Source organism: Colobus angolensis, unplaced genomic scaffold (genome assembly GCF_000951035.1).
Source record: "Colobus angolensis palliatus isolate OR3802 unplaced genomic scaffold, Cang.pa_1.0 Scaffold13, whole genome shotgun sequence".
Classification (NCBI taxonomy): Eukaryota; Metazoa; Chordata; class Mammalia; order Primates; family Cercopithecidae; genus Colobus; species Colobus angolensis.
In genome coordinates, this window is record NW_012114252.1 from 19,694,992 (window position 1) to 19,713,509 (window position 18,518).

Below are 18,518 nucleotides of genomic sequence, written 5' to 3' on the forward strand. Positions count from 1 at the left end.
GACTGCCTTTTGTAACACTTAATGCTTGAAAACATTTTCTGCATGAGTGTGGTGTGATTCTGTATTGTCTATGTATGGGCCCCCATGAGTAGGGGTCCATCTTTGGGTCCGTGCCTTATGGTCAAAAGTGAGGTCATGTAACCCTAATAGTCATGTTTGACTATTAACTATGTGGACAGATGGAGGAGCAGCTCTGAGGATGGAGGGAAGCTTAAGGAAGCTCTGTTAATAGGAGAACATCTATTATGGATAGAAATTAAATGAAGAGAAAGTACAAGTTGCCATAAGAATGTACACAATAATCGAGAGCATAGGTCAAGCAGACATTTGATTCTTTCTTGCAGCCTCTGGAGGTGCAGCACACATTAACACTCTACCTAGTTCCCAGTGTTTTGTTGCAGTCGTTGCCTTAACTCAGCAATTCATAGCCTCCCTAGCCCAGTGCTGTTTCCAGAGGCAGCAGTGCATGGAGACTGAGGAAAGAGGCTGCCTCTTTCAGCACCAGCCCTGCCCCTTTGTATCTGGTGTTGCTATGACACTTCATACTCATTTGGTGCTACCTGTTTTTTTCTCCCCCTCTTCCTCCCACAGGTAATCCATCAGCTGAGGCTCTCAGAGAATGAAAGTGTGGCCCTGCAGGAACTCTTGGACTGGAGGAGAAAGCTCTGTGAGGAAGGACAAGACTGGCAGCAGATCCTGCACCATGCTGAGCCCAGGGTGCCTCCCCCACCACCTTGTAAGAAGCCCAGTCTTCTGAAGAAGCCAGAAGGGGCCTCCTGCAACAGGCTGCCGTCTGAGCTCTGGGACACCACCATTTGATGCAGCCTGAACTGCAGACTCACAAAATAGAACTACCTACTGATTCCAGGCTACAACAACAGAAGGCTGCCTTCTGACACATGCTGGGTCTTCTCTCCACGCATTTAGACAAAAAAAGCACAGGACACAGACACTAAATATACGAGATCCCGTGTGTGTGTGTGTGTGTGTTCTTTCTTATCCATCTCGTGGTGATACATTCTGATTTTCAGGCTCCTCATTTATGGCTCTGTGCTACAGAGAGAGGTAGCGAGAGAGAGGCTGGGAAAAGTGTAGACGTGGCCAGAGAGGGAGAGTAGCAGAGGAAAGGAGCAATTCATGCACATGTACAGTTGTTTTTCTACAGTTCAACAGTCTGTTTATTATACTTCCAATGGTTTTATTATATACAGTATACGGGACATATATTTTATTTCTTTGTAGGTATTTGTGTTTTATTGGTATTGTAAACCTGATAATTATTTACGTGTTTATTACTGTAATTTTATAACTTTATGCAATTGGTGGTGCTTCCTTTCTTCAAAATACAGATTTTAAAAAATAATTTCTAGATTATTTTTTTTCCTCCACAGTCCTTTTTTTTAACCTAACGTACCTAAAATCTTGAAACTACATTGTTGTTTTAGCTTCGCCAGTGTCATCCCTTGCAAAACTATGAATTGAATCCCATGTTTTGGGTGTTACCCATGGATGAGGAGGCTGTTCTTTCGTATGCCCTGTATTTCTGGATAAGTGGATTGTGCACCCTTTAGTTCAGTCACCTCCCAACTTTAGATCACAGGAAATCACATGGCACTTGGTTAAACACGTATGGCTTCAAATCCATAGCTGGTGGTGTAAAATGGTCATATTCAGTCAAAGGTCTACACAGTACAAATGAGCACGCTGCCATGAACTGTTTTGAGCAGTAGGGACTGCATCACACAACGCTCGTCCCCCAGGACTTCCACTGCATGACTCCCTCGCTGTATATCCTCAACCCTCCCATAATGCAAGGCCTTGTTCATTGATGTGCTTTCGTCGGCTGTGGGAAGTTCTGAGCAGTGGCTCCAGACCACCTTGTCTTGCTACTTGGAACTTTTTATTCATATCAGCCTTTGAAAAGTTACTGTGCCAATAAAGAGGTACAACTGTGTTCTTCTATTGCTTTTGTTGTTGTTATTATTGTCTCCCATTAAGTCTTGTGTTTTCTGGTCAGGGAAGTAGGGACAATGAAGTGATCTCACCCAGACCCCCTTAATGTGGGGGCCATAGCATTGTGCAAACTTTGGACACCAATGATGTGTTTTACAATACAGGCTTTATGATGATTCTGGTACGGTGAGACCAACAGGTCCAGAAGGGAGTCCCATTGAAAAGACGGCTTGCTATCCTCAGAAATCCCAGAGAAGGGGGCACATAGTACCATCAGAGGGCCACACCAAGGTCAGCCAGGAAGCAGAGGGCATGCAGGAGCCCTTTATTTTAGTCTGCACAACACTGGGAAAAGACAAAGCAGGCATAGAACTGGCTGCTTTGAGAAATGTCGGTGGGTTCTGGGGTGCGGGAACCACCCCTGCCTGTCTGGGACCTGGCCTGGAGGTGATCAGGGTGGGCAGAGAGTGGCCTGGAATGACAGCCCTATGAGAACCCACAGGGGAGACTTACTAGGGATGTGGACTCTAGATTGATTGCCTTGTCTTTGAAAATCATGTTCTGGGGTGAGTCATCACTATCTTTTGGACATGGCTAACCCTGGGAAGGGCAGTTCCTCCAAGGTCAGCAGGGCCCCAGATGCCAAAGCATCGGAACACAGCAAATAAAAGCACATGGTCAATATGTAGTTACTGCAGCCACCCAACGACGATAAGGAAGTGTTCTGCCTGACCTCCAGCCTGATGACAGCCGAGCCCCACTCCCTGGCTATTTCTCTCTCACCTTTGTCCCTTCTGACTTCCAACCCCAGCCAAGAAGCAATGGAAGAAGCCGACTTTCCCTTGATACATGACTTCTTGGGCCGTGCTATGGAAACAGTAGGCACTTAATGATCTTGGCTGAATGAAAACTTTGAATTGCATTCTCCTCCCCACAGTATATTCAGGCCGAGATGAAAAATAAACTGCTCAAGCATTGCACATTGCAAGAACTTGCTTTAAATGTTCACTGAGCATTGTGGTGACTGTGTGAGGTGCTCAGCCCATATGATTTCTAAACTGGCTATTTTGGTTAGGGCTGCTGTAAGAAATTGCCATCGGCAGGGCAGCTTCAACAACAAGCATATATTGCCACAGTTCTGAAGCCTGGGAAGTCCCAGATTAAAGTCCACAGATCCCGTGTCTGGTGAGGGCCTGCTTCCTGGATTGCAGATGGCCATCTTCTCATCGTACCCTCGCATGTTCAGAGAGGAAGGGGAGGAAGCACCCTCTCTGGTGTCTCTTCTTACAAGGGCGTGAATTCCATCATGACGACTCATGACCTAATCATATCCCAAAGACCCTGCCTCCAAATTCCATCATACTGGGGATCAGAGTTTCAACATCGGAATTCTGAGAGGACATAATTCAGTCCACAGCACTGACATATGCCTGCAAGGTAATTTTTATCATTTTTGTATTGATACTGAAATTGAAACTTACAGCTTTAAGTAGCCCATCAGAATATAAACTCTCATGTTTATGATTCCAATGCCCATGTCATTTTAATTTGATACACAGAAATTGCCAACTTACTGTATCAAAATATATCTGAAATGAGGATGCGTGACCATTGCAGGGAGACCTTACATGAAGTAAGGAAGTCACAAGCCACATGTGTATCCAAACCACACAACTCCCTATTAACCCAAGTCGAAGCACTGGGGCCTGTGTTGTTGTTACGTAAACCTTACAGTCACCTACTAGATTACTATGAGCATCATGAACATGAAATATTTAACCTCTCAGTAGTCCCTCTGCCTCATTTAAGGTTTGTTGACCTTCAGACACTAGAAGCCAAACCACTTGTAGATAGGTTCTTTAACCACGATCTTCTAAACCAATGTAGACAGACCCTTCCAACACAATCTCCTTAATCAGTAAGTAAGCTCTTTTGTGTTTGTCTGGCTTGTCTGCTGTGGAAAGAGATTGCAGCTGTCTGTTGTTGGTCACTACATTAGGACCATCTGATTGTGCCTGTTCTAATTACATGATATGAAAATCAGCAGAGGCTCAAAAACATTAATAGCCATGACAGTAGTAATAGTATTAATAGTCACAATAATACGAAGTCCAAGCCTTGTGTGGATTAAAGTTACTCTCAGAATGGCTCTCTAATGATTATACTTTGTCACGAAAATAAAGAGGTACTATTCTGGGTGATAAAGCACTGAATGTTATTCCATATAAGCAAGATTTCAGCTTTTATGTGTGTTTGCAAAATATTTAATGGTGGTATTTTAATTGCCATCAGACCATAAGGTATGAATTAGGATATATTATTGAGGCTTCAACCTTACGTTCAGCAATATAATTGGTATGAATTATTACCCTATGTTCAAACACTGCCCACTACTATTGCTTTTTAAAAAAAATTATTTATGAGAGCTCTCTAAAAACCACTATCCAAATGTTTATAATGAGTTAAAATGATTTAAAATGTATTTTCCAGGATGGAAAAATATATCATCACTATTCTTAAATAGTGGTATCTAATTTAGTAGAATTACACTTATATAAATCTACTCAATAAAAGCAACAACCAATTAAAATCTAAGATTTATGAATGGACTTCACAAATAAACATTACACAACTTAGACAAAAGGTGTATTATGAATTCCAGAGTCTGAAAGGATGGATGAACTTCTATCAAAATTCTATTGCTGTCAGTTTCCAGCCAGACATCAGACTCAACTCATATCACAATAAAGGGCATGAGGGTATTAAGTAATAACGTTCTTCAGTAGGACACAATTCACCCATTGACCATCACTTGGAACTGCTCATTTTTTTCTAATCATTTAAATGTCGTTTTTGGTGAGAAATGAATGGAATTGATTTCTATTTCTCATCAGGAAACTTTCAATAAAAAAGATTCTTAAATTAGCTGGAGAAAAAAAAAAAAACTCTGTTCCAAGTAAACATTTAGTGTAATTTTATTACATTTTTCAAATTGTTTTTAGCTGCACATAAAAATCCATATAATGAAGATGAAAGCAATTAAATTTCTATTTACTGTGGAATAGTGAGTTCTGTGTGATGCTCATGGGTTCCCAAAACAGTAGCGCTGCTTTCAAAAAACTAAAAATATCATCTCCACCCCCATTTTTCTTCCTTTACATCTTATTCATAAGCAATGACTTTATAAAATAAATTCTACTACCAACAATGTTCTGTGCTGCAAGGCATCCACGTGAGTTACAAAGATACCCATTAGATAGCGAAAGGTTGTAGCATGCTGAGTTACAGACTGGGAAGAATAATCTTTGTAGTTTTTTTCACTTTACCCTAAGTACTCCAAACCCCTGGGATGTTCTATTATTGTGGTTTCAGTAAGTTTCTCTAAAATCCAGGATGCTTTATAAACTTTAAAGATGATATTTTTCAAAGGATATGTCTTAATAGGTGCCTATAATTCATCTCTATCACCTGTTCTAATTTCTCAGATCATTTTCCAGGCTTTTTGAAATGTACTTATACTTTAAATATCATTCTTGTGTGCTTCAGTATCAGCACAATATAATCTGAATTTTATGTAGTTTACTGGATCATTATAATGGCAGAAGAAAATGTTGATGTCCTCTCATAAGAAAATAATTAAAGGTGAATCTATGCATTCGTTTCTATTGTTGCTTTATAATAGGAATGTATCAAATGTGTCTTTTCTTTCCTTTGAATTAGTCATGGGACAGACACCCTGCATATCTGCCAGCTTGCCTTTCCCTGTAGCCCCAGGGAACAAGCACTGCTTCAAAGGAAGGCCAGCGAGCCTGCTCAGATGACATTTTCCTGATGTCACCATTTGGCTTCTGAAGTCTAAAGAAAATGAAAGAGAATGAAACTATTGATAAATTCCAAGGGAGGGGGGGATCAAAGCTCTAAAGAAAAATGGAATAAAACCAAATTCAATTTGAGTTTTTGATCTTTTAAGATTTCAACAAACAAAGGGGTTGGAGGTCCGTGATCTAAAACAATTAATTGAAAAATGTATACATTGTGTCATATTTGAAGAGAGATTTTTCTTTCCGAACTTTATGATAAATTGCATTAGACTTTTGTGTGGCAATAAGAAGAGCATAGCCACCCGACCAACACCCTATTACTCTTCATCAATATTATTGTTGAATAAGATAATTACATTTAATATCACAAAGCTAGTGTTTTGGACACTTTTTAATACAAATAGGTCATCTATATACACACGTTTTGTAGGGGAACTAGCTCTTCAGACAATTATACATGCATTTTGTGTTTGGAGAACTATTGTCATTCCCTTGGGCTTAGAAACTGTTACATAAAAGGATGACAGTCTATATTTTTAAAAGCAAGAAAAGTTTCCCAGCAAAAGAGAAAAAGAGGCCACAAGAAACCCACCAAGTCATGGCCTCAGATGCTCAGGGTGTCAAGGGTAAGGGATTAGGAAATTAGACGTGACACTGTCTCATTACTGATGTGTTTCTATCCCATACCAAGAACTCTTATTTTTCAGCCTCAGAAGGAAAGGCAAACCTTACAAAGACATAATACTTGCTGCCCATAGCCTTCATAAGCCAAAAGTTTGCCCACAGTGACTCAATGAGAAAATTCATTAAAGGTACAAGTCACAGTACCTCCCAGTTTTGCTCCTGACAGTTGGCAGGTGGCATTTGTGGGCAGTTTTCTTACTTGTCTTGACTTCCCACTCCTATCTATGTTTGTTACTCAAGTTGGTTGTTTTAACCACCACAGGCTCTAGTGGTTTCACACAATGAAGCTGTCCTTCTATTTTAGTGTTCTCTCTTAAGTCACAGTCAACACAGTCATTCAAAGATCGAGGGTCCGTCCACCTCATGGCTCAACCTCCTCTAGGCCTTTGGGGGTGCTCCTTACTTAGCCAGTAGATGCGGATTAGAGCACAGGGAACAGACCCAGGAGGGATTCATGGCCTGCCTAAAAATGGCTTAACGTGCCACCACATTCCATGGGCCAGAACTCAGTCATGCGGCTGCACCTGGCAGAAGGGGCCTGGGACGAGTAGTCCTACTCTTTGACTTGGGGAAAGGGATGCGACATGGCTGATGATCCGCCTGTATAAGCATCACGCTATGTGAGGTAAGGAAGTCCTAACTATAACTACCTAAAAGCAATTTTATCTTTCTTTCTGGGCTCAGAAGGTGCACAGAGCCACTAGCCAACCATGAGATGCAGAAAATTCCCTCCATCAGCAGCCACCAGCCCACCTTCCCAATGGGCCCTTGTAAGTCTCCCTGTACCCGGCGCTGGAGGGTAACGAGGTAAGGATGGGTGGGAGGAGAGGTGGGAGATAGGGGAATCCCTCACTTCTCTGGAAGGCTTCCCCTTTCCAGGCCTGGCAGCAGTTCAAGCAGGGAGCACTGAGAGGGCCTCGTGGAGGAGCAAGCTGACTCTTTCTCAGAAGATGCAGTGGGCTCTGGAGACTATCTACTTGGTCCTCTCTCACACAAGCCCAGGGCAGACAGATGTCTCTCTGTTCCTAGAGCTCCTGAGGCTCCTTCCTGAATTCATGGACATCAGGAGGAGTCCTTTGTCCTCTTTTTCTGAAGTCTCTTCAGTCTCTCCCACACACAGTACTCTCTGCCCTTCAAATTGTGGTCCAGTGGCCAGCAGCAATGGTATCGCCTGGGAAACTCACCGTCCCAACACTAGACCTGCCGAATCAGAATCTGCAGGTGAGCCACGTGCACATGGACATTTGAGAAGCCCTGCTCTGGAGGTCTCCAGGTGACACCCACCAAGCAGCCCACATGCAGTTGTTGGGAGAGCCCTCATGCAGCGCTTGCTCTGCAGAGCAGGCTGAGCTCTGAGCAGGAGCACTCTCAGCCCCACCTCCAAAGCAAGTCAGCAGTCTTCGTCATGGGCCAGATACTAGTTCTTTGGATCTCCCCAGTGCAGTAAGCACATTTTCCAGTGCTCCCTGGGGGCTGTGGTGAAGCACCCTCTTTAGGCTCAGCACTAAGAGCAAATGCACTCTCCAAACTCCTCCTGAAAGGGCAGGATGAAACTTACAGTTGGCAAAATAAATATTTATATTTTCATCAAGTTTTCCTAGTCCTCTCTCTGACCACTTTTTGTGTCTTTAATCTTGCTGAAGGGCCCAAGAGATAGGAGCAAGTTTCCTTCCTTCCCCTTGTAAAGTCTGCATCTGACATATACAGGGCCACCTGTCTGATACTCCCTTGGTATCCCAATCACTATCATTTAGAAATCAATGGAAACTGAGGCAAAAAGAGTCTCAATCTGATATCCTGTTATAACTATATCCTGGAAAGTATATAAAATATGAAATTTATTTAAAAGTCCCATAATTCTTCACTAATTCAGACAGGTCTTACTCTAATAACACAGCTTGAAAAAAAGTTACTGTCAATGGCAGTGAACATGCCTCTTTAAGGATTTTCTGCTTTCGTCACATGGCAGCTAAAGAAAGCATGACTCGGGTTTGAATCCATCTTCTACACTTTGCTGGCAGAACGACACTACTAAGATGAAAACTTACTGATTAGAGGATTTCTCTATTTGAGTCCATTCCTAGTGCTAGACAAATAGCTTGGGCAAAAAATTGTTGGTGGCATTGTGCCCAACAGAGAACTTCCAGAGAAGAGGTTCAGAAACTGTATTAGTCCGTTCAAACACTGCTATAAAGAACTATGTGAGACTGGGTAATTTTTTAAAAAAAAACAACAGGTTTAATTGACTTATGGTTCTGTAGGCTGCATAGGAAACATGGCTAGGGGAGCCTCAGGAAACTTACAATCACGGTGGAAGGTGAAGAGGAAGGAGGCATTTCTCACATGGCCAGAGCAGGAGGAAGAGAGATGGGGGAGGTGGCACACACTTTTCCACACCTAGATCTCATGAGAACTTCGTATCATGAGAACAAGGGAGAAGCCCGACCCCACGATACAGTCAGCTCCCAGCAGGCCTCTGCTCCAATGCTGGGGACTGCAATTTGATATGAGATTTGGGTGGGGGCACAAATTCAAATCATATAGAAATTAAGAATTGACTACCATGCGATCAAGGGATATGGTCACATCTGATACTCTAGATGCCAGCGAGCACCACTCTAATTAGAGACCAGAGAGCTTTCCTTCAGGGCAGTTCCTCCTTTTATTCCAACTCCTTGTAGTGACTTGGGATTGGGGAGCAAAGGATGAAAAACCTGTAGACTTGGGTTTTAGCTCAAACATTGTGCCCATTGAGCTGTCCTCATGAATAATTTCACTGAGTCTGTGTCCTTGTAGATAAGATGCAGTCATGTCACCCATGGTGTCACCACTCTCATTGGGTTGTTAGAAATATCAAAATACAATTAAGTGTGGGAAAACTCTTGGGAATGTGCAAAGGGCGAAGCAGAATGAGGTGTTGGCATACTCCTTGGGGAGGAAGGTGAGGTAATGATAGGAAGATGAGAGGGGCAGGACATAAGCTAAAGGGTCTCAGGACTGGCTCATCCCAACTAAGCCCCAGCAGGCAGTACAGGGCAGTCTCAGGCTCCCTGCACTGTCCCCCTGCTCACAGGGGCAGTTTGTGGTCTCTAACAGACGTGAGACCTTCTTTCTTTCCATATCAGAGAAAAAGAAATTAGATTTCTGACTCACTGCCTTTCTTTTTGCAGAGAAGAGAGCTCTAGGATGCGGCCGAGCTTAGAGGAAAATAGCAGCTCCTCTGCTGTGATTCTAGGTCTCCTTCCCTCCCAGAGTCTCAGAGTGCGCCTCCACAATAGCCACCATGGAAATAACATGCGCTTTTCTGCTTAGCTGTGTGTGTGTACACTATTCTATTTGATTAATTATTGATATTTATTAAAATACAACATGTAGATTTCTATTTTCATTTTGCTGCCACTACACTGAAAAAAATATATAGTTAAGTTCCCATGACAGAAACACATGTCAATATATAAGTCAAGTATTTGTTGAGTGTTACATGAAGACCTACTGTGTTGCAGTGTGTGGCAGAGAAACCATACTTTCCTGAATATCATCACAAACCTATGAATCTGATAGATTGCTCCGCTAGGCAGATGCAGTGTCTGATGAAGTCAAAGGTTCCTGCCACTCTCTCCACCTTAGTTTTCTGGCTAAAAACAGCCTGGAAACGTTTCTACAGAGGACCAATGTCAGCCGCGGGATCTCAAAGATGAAAACAATTTCCTAAAGACAAAGGTGCTTTTCTATACAACTATTACTGCTGATGCCAGTGTAGCCCCTGGCAAGAAAGATGATAATACTGGTGAATATGATAGCTAACATTTTCTCAGTGCTTACTATGTGCCAAGAATTTTGCTAGGAGTTCCTCACATACTTACATGGTCTGCATTTAACTCATTTAATCTTAAAAGAAATGTATGCAATATGTTCTATTATTGTTGTTGTAAGTGATGGCTTGAGAATATGTCTGCAAGTCTCTTAAGAGTTAATGCTTTTTTTCTTTTTTTTTGGAGACAGTCTCTCTCTGTCACCCAGGCTGGAGTGCAATGGGGTGATCTCAGCTAACTGCGGCCTCTGCCTCCCATGTTCAAGGAATTCTCCTGCCTCAGCCTCCGGAGTAGCTGGGACTACAGGTGGCACCACAATGCCTGGGCAATTTTTTTATTTTTGGTAGAGATGGGTGTATTAGTCAGGGTTCTCTAAAGGGACAGAACAAATCGAATATATATATATATGTGTGTGTGTGTGTGTGTATGTATATATGTGTGTGTATATATATATACACACACATATATGTATATGTATACGTGTGTGTATATATATACACACATATATATGTATATACACATATATGTATATACACACATATATGTATATATGTGTGTGTATATATATATATATACATGTGTATATATATATATATACACACACACACATACAAAGGATAGTTTATTAAGTATTAACCTGCACGTTCACAAGGTCCCACAACAGACCATCTGCAGTCTGAGGAGCAAAGAGAGCCAGTCTGAGTTCCAAAACTGAAGAACTTGGAGTCTGATGTTCGAAGGCGGGAAGTATCCAGCAAGGTAGAAAGACGTAGGCTGGGAGGCTAGGCCAGTCTCTCTTTGTATTTTTCTGCCTGCTTATATTCTAACTGCACTGGCAGCTGATTAGATTGTGCCCACCCAGCTTAAGAGTGGGTTTGCCTTTCCCAGCCCACTGACTCAAATGGTAATCTCCTTTGGCAACACCCTCACAGACACACCCAGAATCAATACTTTGTATCTTTCAATCCAATCAAGTTGACATTCAGTATTAACTATCACAAGTCCACTCCTTGTCAACTTGAATCCATACACAGCTCCTGAGATCATACATGATCTTCAAATAAAGACAATAATAAGGTCATAATTCTGCCTAACATAATACAATGATTCTTCTTACAACTGGAAACACACCAATCCCCAACCCAAATACTATTACATAAAGTTAACAATATTTAAATGCTGATGTGTAGTCAATAAATATTATGTCACATGTTGAAGGAGAAAGGAAATAAAATGAAGATGTTTTCTTAGTAAAGTGTATACATGCACAAACATGTTTTTAACAAAAAAAGGAAGAAATACTCATGAAAATTACAGTCCTCGTTTCTGCAGCTGGTCACGTGGTGGTAGCTGGTATTGTTGACTACCATCTTCTACTACCCATTCTGTGTTCCCCTTGCCTTCAGCAAGCACCTCAGCAGGTCACGTTTTTTATTTTTTCATGGTGGAATGACCCCAAACCTTTATTCCTGAAGGTCTGGGTCATTTGTAGTCCTTCTTGGATTGGGCTGTTGTAGCTTCCTAGTGACCATAATCACAGGTCATGGTAATACCAAGAGACACCATAATGGATCTCCTGTATTCCATGGACACTCTTCGTTACCTCCATTGTGGAGTAGTAGACTGATTTCACCTTGATAGTCCGGGTCAATCACCCCAGCCAACACCATAACTCCATTCTTTGCCTGTTGACTTAAAAGTAGTAGAAGCCCAAAGTGTCCACATGGCAATCTTAACTTCCAGTTTAATGGAACCGTTGCTGTGACTCCTGGTGGCAGCATTCCTACCCCTGGAACTAAGACCGTTAGGCCAGCAGAACATAATGTTGTGGGAACAGGAAGCAAAAATTTTGCTAGTAGATCACTACAGGTGATGGTGAGTGGTGCCACTTCCACTTCCATCTCTTGATTTCTGGACCCGTGAATCCTGGCTTTGCAAGAAACAGTGCCATACATTGGACACTGATTCAGAGAATACACAGCCTTCTGGAGAACTCTGCCCCAGCCCTGCAAAGTATTGTCACTTAGTTGGCCTTGGAATTCTGACTTCAAAAGGCCATTCCACCACTCTATCAATCCAGCTGCTTCATGATAATGGGGAACATGGTAAGACCAGTGAATTCCATGAGCATGAGCCCTCTGGTGCACTGCTTTAGCCCTCAAGTGAGTGCCTTGGTCAGAGGCAATGCTGTGTGTAAAACCAGGATGGTGGACAAGGCATTCTGTGAGTCCAAAGATGGTAGTCTTGGCAGAAGCATTGCGTGCAGGATAGGCAAACCCATATCCGGAGTAAGTGTCTATTCCCGTGAGGACAAACCTCTGCCTTTTCCATGATGGAAGTGGTCCAATATAATCAACCAGCTACCAGGTAACTGGCTGATCACCCTGAAGAATGGTGCCATATCAAGGGTTCAGTGTCAGTCTCTGCTACTGGCAAATTGGACACTCAGCAGTGTTTTTTCTAGCAAAGAAAAAAACTTGCAGAGGTTCCCAAAGTCTTCTAATTATTTGTGGCTCCTGGTTTTCAAAATGCATGTGAGCAACTTCAAAAGTTTAGATGTAGGGATGCCTATCTGCTGACCACAGCAAGCCATGAGAAATAAGAGGTTTGGCTTTATTCCGGTAATTTCACTGCCACAGCTTAATGATATTCAGCAGAGTTGTTGAAACTCCCATACTGCTGCCAAGGAAGGTTGAGTTATCCTTGGCTGAATGTCTCTATCTACAGCTTGGACCTCTTTCTAGAATTCAAGATCCATGTTTCCAACAACCTTCAGATAGTTTCACTCAATACTTTGCAATACCTCAACATCAATATTTTCCAAAGGGAAATCATTCATTTGAGGTCTTTTCCTTTTCTGTATTTTCCTGGTTGAAGACTGATTTTTCACCAGCTGCCAGGTCTAGACCTCCACAAAGCAAAGCTCCACAAAGCAAAGCTGCCACACTCTCCCGTCTCACCCTACAATCATGATAAGGGTAGAATTTCATTTGTTTCCTAATGTTGTGACAGAGAATGGCTCCCTTTAGCCAATGCCATTTTCTTTTTTCCTGGGCTGTCCTGTCTGACCCATTTTTCTCAGTATCCCTTCTGTTATTTGTGGTCCTGGGACTTAGCTGTCACCAGTGAAATGACAAACTTACTGCCTGTTGTTTGCAGGTTTGGCCCATAGAAACCTCTCACATGTGCTTCCCAGGGCTCCCCACGTTCCTCTGACTGGGAAGTGAAGGTCATGCTGGCATGGGGGCCGTGTGCCCAAGGAGCCTGAGCACTGTATGGGGGCCGAGTTCTGAAGGAGCCTGAGCTCTGTATGGGAGCCGTGTGCCAAAGGAGCCCAAGCTCCATTAGGCTGGGCCCCTCTAAGTGACTGCCTAGAATGCTTTCCTGGTGTCAAATTGTAACTGTCCAGGAACAATCATACATGAGCAGGAATTCTACAATACTAGTATTCTATTGGTTCCACTCCTCTGGGGAACTCTAAAGCACTGGTGTAAAGCAATGGTCATTTATTATAATTACCCCCCAACTCCCTGAGTTCTAGGGGAGACTGGCCCCAGCAGGAGAGTTGGTGTTCATGGCCTCTCACGCAGTTACAGTCAGAAGGTGACCAATGCTGGTGACACAACAGAGCTTCCTCACATGCCTGGCTGGCAGTTGATGTGGGATGTTAACTAGAACTTCAGTGGCGACTGTTGACGGAAGCACCTCCATGTAGCCTCTCCATGTGGCCAGGAGTTCTTTCCACCATGGCATCTGGATTCCAGAGACGAGCATCTCAAGAGGGCCAGATGAAAGCAGTGTCACATTTTATGACCCAACCTCAGAAGTCAGGCAGCATCAATGTTATTAGCAAGTCACGAAGGTAAGGCTACATTCAAAAGGAGCGGACTATGCTCCATCTCTCAATAGAAAGTATGTTAAGGCCAGGTGTGGTGGCTCACACCTATAATCCTGCATTTTGGGAGACGAAGGAGGGCATATCGCCTGAGGTCAAGAGTTCGAGACCAGCCTGGCTAACATGGAGAAACCCTGTGTGATGGTTAATACTGAGTATCAACTTGATTGGAATGAAGGATACAAGGCATTGATCCTGGGTGTGTCTGTAAGGATGTTGCCAAAGGTGATTAATATTTGAGTCAGTAGGCTGGGAAAGCTGAGTGGGCACAATCTAATCAGCTGCCAAAGTGGCTAGAATACAAGCAGGCAGAAAACCATGTGATCTGCCTGCCTCGGCCTCCCAAAATCCCAAAATGCTGGGATTACAAGTGTGAGCCACTGCGTCCAGCTCTAAAAAGTCATTTTTCTAATCATTGAGTTAATAAACGTTTACATCATGACTTGAAGGAACAAAAAAGATAGTCTTGCAACTGAGCATGTAAAGGAAAATTTTTGCAGAAGAAAGTCAGCAGATGCAGGTTCCATTAATGTGCCTAAAACACACACAGAACAATGGTAACATAGTAAAGCAAACACTGCAAAGCTTAGCGTGAGGAGGCCAAGTTCCATGTGCGTGTGTGTCATCAATAAGCCTTCTGACCTCTAACGAGTCACTGCCTCTTTTTGCTACCTTAATAAAATGAACAGTTCTACTGCCTCAACACTTCTTTCCGCTTTAAGTATTCTAAGTCACAAGCAAAGTTTTTTAAACTTTCTCCACATTAACTTCCTTATCATAATCTGTAAGACACAGTAAATGAACATGCATGTCCTTCTAAATGATAAACTCAGTGGGATGCACATAAGGGTAGTTGGGAGGGGTCACTGGATGCAGCAGATCTGAGGCTTAGTGTGCATGGGGCACTGCTTTGCATCTGACCACTCCGCACTTGCACCTTAATATGCCTTTGTCTGGCCAAAAGCAGGAAAATAGTTTTTTTTAGTTGAATTTATCTCATTTCTTCCCCTCAAACATAATGCTTTAATCCCTGTTCTATAGTTGAGAAAATTGAAGCTAAGAAAAGACAAGGCAGAGGTCACCCAGCATGAAGTTGGATCCAGGGCTCTCTGTTTCAAACTTTGCACTTCTCTGTATAAAGACCTGTTGCCAACCCTCTGCCCTACAGGCAGCACTCACAGCACTGTCCGTGCATGGAGGTTTAGCAGCCTCTCTAAAAACCGCACATCTATATCATTTCTATGTTTCCTAAGGAAATTACTATTTGGTGAATCATGCTAGTGGAGAAAAGACAGTTGAGACAATATCTAGAAGGAGTCAGCTGTTCATGGGATTTCAGCATTCTAGAAGGTAGGAATAGCCAGCCATAGAATAAGCCTCCAAAAGCGTCCTGAGTGTGGCCTCCCATGGCTCCCTTCTGAGAGGCAACTCATCTTCCTGTAGACTGCAGAGCACACACCCATTGGAACCAGTTACAAAGACTGGTATGGAAATTCCCCCATGTCCCTTAACATTATACCAAACTGCACTTGCTTGAAATGACTTGGAGTGGTCTCACCTAAGGACAAACGTGAAAAACAAAAACGAAACAAAGCAACAAGTTTTCATCCATCTCAAAGGGATAAATGGGATGACGGTTATCCATTTGTTTTAGTTTTGCCTTATTTTGTTGAGAATCCATTTTGGAAAATAAATTAAAAATGACACTAGAAAGAATGCTGTGAATTCTAAAGGTCATTCATTTCTCTTCTCCCTGGACCATTTTCACTCTAATTTTGGGGGATTGTGACACTATTACAGGTTAGAAATTGTACAGATAAAATTCATGTCTTTTTTTGTTTTTGTTTTCTGCACAACTCGCAGAATTTCAGTAATAGTTTGTTCTATGCTTGTCTCAAGTCATACAGATATTTTCATGTGTAACTATTCCCGGTTCAAAATTTATATCTAAAATTTGTTTACAAGTTTTTACGTTATACCTAACGTTGACTTGGTTTGAATTTCCATGCCTTAATCAAGAATAAAACTTCCCATGGCTCTTGTCAAGCCATTAATGCCTGGTGAAATGAAGTAAAACCAAATTTGCTACCAATGAATTCGACTGATATGTGGCCTATTCTTTCACTGTAATCCCTAAACAAGAAAACATATTGGGATATTTTACCCTGAGAAGCATACCACTGTAAAATAAAGAAAAGAGTATTCCAAAATGTAGTACTTTGCTTTCAGCTATCAGACCCACGTTTACTTCTTGGACGCTTTCTTGTTTCCTGTGGTTTATTGTTGGGTGTTTTGTTTGTTTGTTTGTTTGTTTGTTTGACTTTACCTCTATTCATGGCTTCTTTATATCCTCTCCTTTATATGACTGTTACAAGAGTACTGTTCACACATCCAAAAACGTTTGCTCACTCAGAACTGTGACCTGGATCATTCATTGGATGAGAAGTGACACCCCAGCACTGGCTAGCTGTTGAATGAAGGGGTCCCTACCCATTTGTTGAATGGCTATCTGTGGTGGGCCTGCCAGAAGCTGGTGGAGCTGCGATGGGGCCGGGATTACTTGTTCCTCTCTTCAGTCAGATGAAGAGGGCAAAGAGAGAGCAATGAAAATAAATGCAGTTTCACTCTCACTTGCTGTGGATTAGTCATTTGTGTGAGAATGAGACTAAGTTAGTGAATGCATTCTCCTTGCGTTTTTCAACTGAGAAACAGGACTGATATTTTGGTACGAAATTCACAGAGAAGCCCACTGGAATTTTCTCTGTGTATATCCTTGTGCTTTATGTGTGGATCACCTAGAACAAGTTCATTTATTCACATTGAAACACAGATTCCTGAAACTCCTCTGCACATTTGGCATGGAATCCATGTTGATGCTACAGTAGGGAGAAAAACAGAATAGTTCCACATATAACCATTTAAAAAGCGGTGTTGTTGAGCACTATGAAGGCAAAAGTACAAGGCATAATAAAAATTTAAAGAATAAATCTGGTTTGCTTAAAGGAGTCATGGAAGTATTTACCAAAGTGGAATTTATACCGAGACATAAGAATCAGTGAAAACTGGCAGGTGACAAATGAGGTGAATGTAAGGCTCCATTACCATGCTGGATGTAGAGAGTCTCAGAAATGGGGAGCTCAGATGTACTCTCTTCTTCTAACGACTCTTCCCTTCTAAGTTCTCAAAAATCCTCTGCATACACCTTCACTGCAGCACCTACCAGCTGGTGTCATGATTTCTGTCATTCTCACTCAACTGTGGGGATGTAAGAAAATTGTATGTCTCAGATTCCAGAACAGTCCTTGGCACACAGAGAACAGCAATGTACTACTAATGGATGAATACACTAAAGGGTGCATAAATGAATGAATGAGAACCGGTTAAAGAGTTTTCAAGATACCAGGCTGTGGGTGCATAAATGAATGAATGAGAACCGGTTAAAGAGTTTTCAAGATACCAGGCTGTGACACTTATGGTATCACTTATGATATCTGCATTATCCCAAATCTCTAAAAACAGTGTAACAGATATTTGTTTAACATGTAAATCATTACACAGGACTTTTGGTGGATCAGAAAATGTGGGGGGAAATCCCTTAAATGTGGAATACAGTGGCAATAAAATTGCAAAGGAAATCACAGCGTAACATGCATGCAGGAGAGCCATGGCCAATGCGGGGCAGATCCCACAGTACTCCATGGGCACAAAGGGGCCCCAGGACCCCCTGAAGGTGCTTAACTGGGATACCCTTATAGGAGAAGCCAGGTGTGCAACACAAACATCTCCCCTTTTCCATTATTAGCTGAGCAGAATATATAGGGTCAGCACGTGTCAAAAGACTCATTCAGAGAGAATGGCAGGACCCCGGTGCTATATTCTGGATGTTGGTGTCCCCCAAAAACCATATGTTGAAACCTAATATCATATTAAAACATGGGACCTTTGGGAACCGAGTAAGCCATGAGGGCTCCACCCTCATGAATGAGATTAGTGCCCTTAAAGGCATGCATGAGGTCCCTTGCCCCTCCTGCCACATGAGGATGCAGTGAGAATGCAGTCTTCAAAGCTGAGAGCTCTCACCAGACACCAGACCTGCTGGTGCCTTGATCTGGGACTTCTCAGCCTCTAGAACTGAACAACACGTTTGTGTGGCTTACAAATTGCCCAGTCTATGGTATTTTGTCATAGCAGGCTGATACAGTTTGGCTCTGGGTCCTCACCCAAATCTCGTCTTGAATTGTACTCCCATAATCCCATGTGTTGTGGGAGGGACCAGGTGGGAGATAATTTGACTCATGGGGGCAGTTCCCCCACACTGTTCTCATGGTAGTGAATAAGTCTCACAATATCTGT

The 18,518-nt window shown here is 42.5% G+C and overlaps 1 protein-coding gene across 1 annotated transcript in view; it reads left to right on the top strand.

The window, feature by feature from the left end:
- The window catches only part of MYO16 (myosin XVI), a 653,675-nt gene extending 652,739 nt beyond the window's left edge, over positions 1-936 (top strand). Inside the window, exon 36 of the mRNA XM_011933947.1 lies at positions 592-936. Coding sequence (XP_011789337.1) covers positions 592-819 — 228 coding nt within the window. The 3' untranslated portion in view covers positions 820-936. The remainder of the gene's footprint in view (positions 1-591) is intronic.
- The last annotated feature ends 17,582 nt before the right edge of the window (positions 937-18,518 follow it).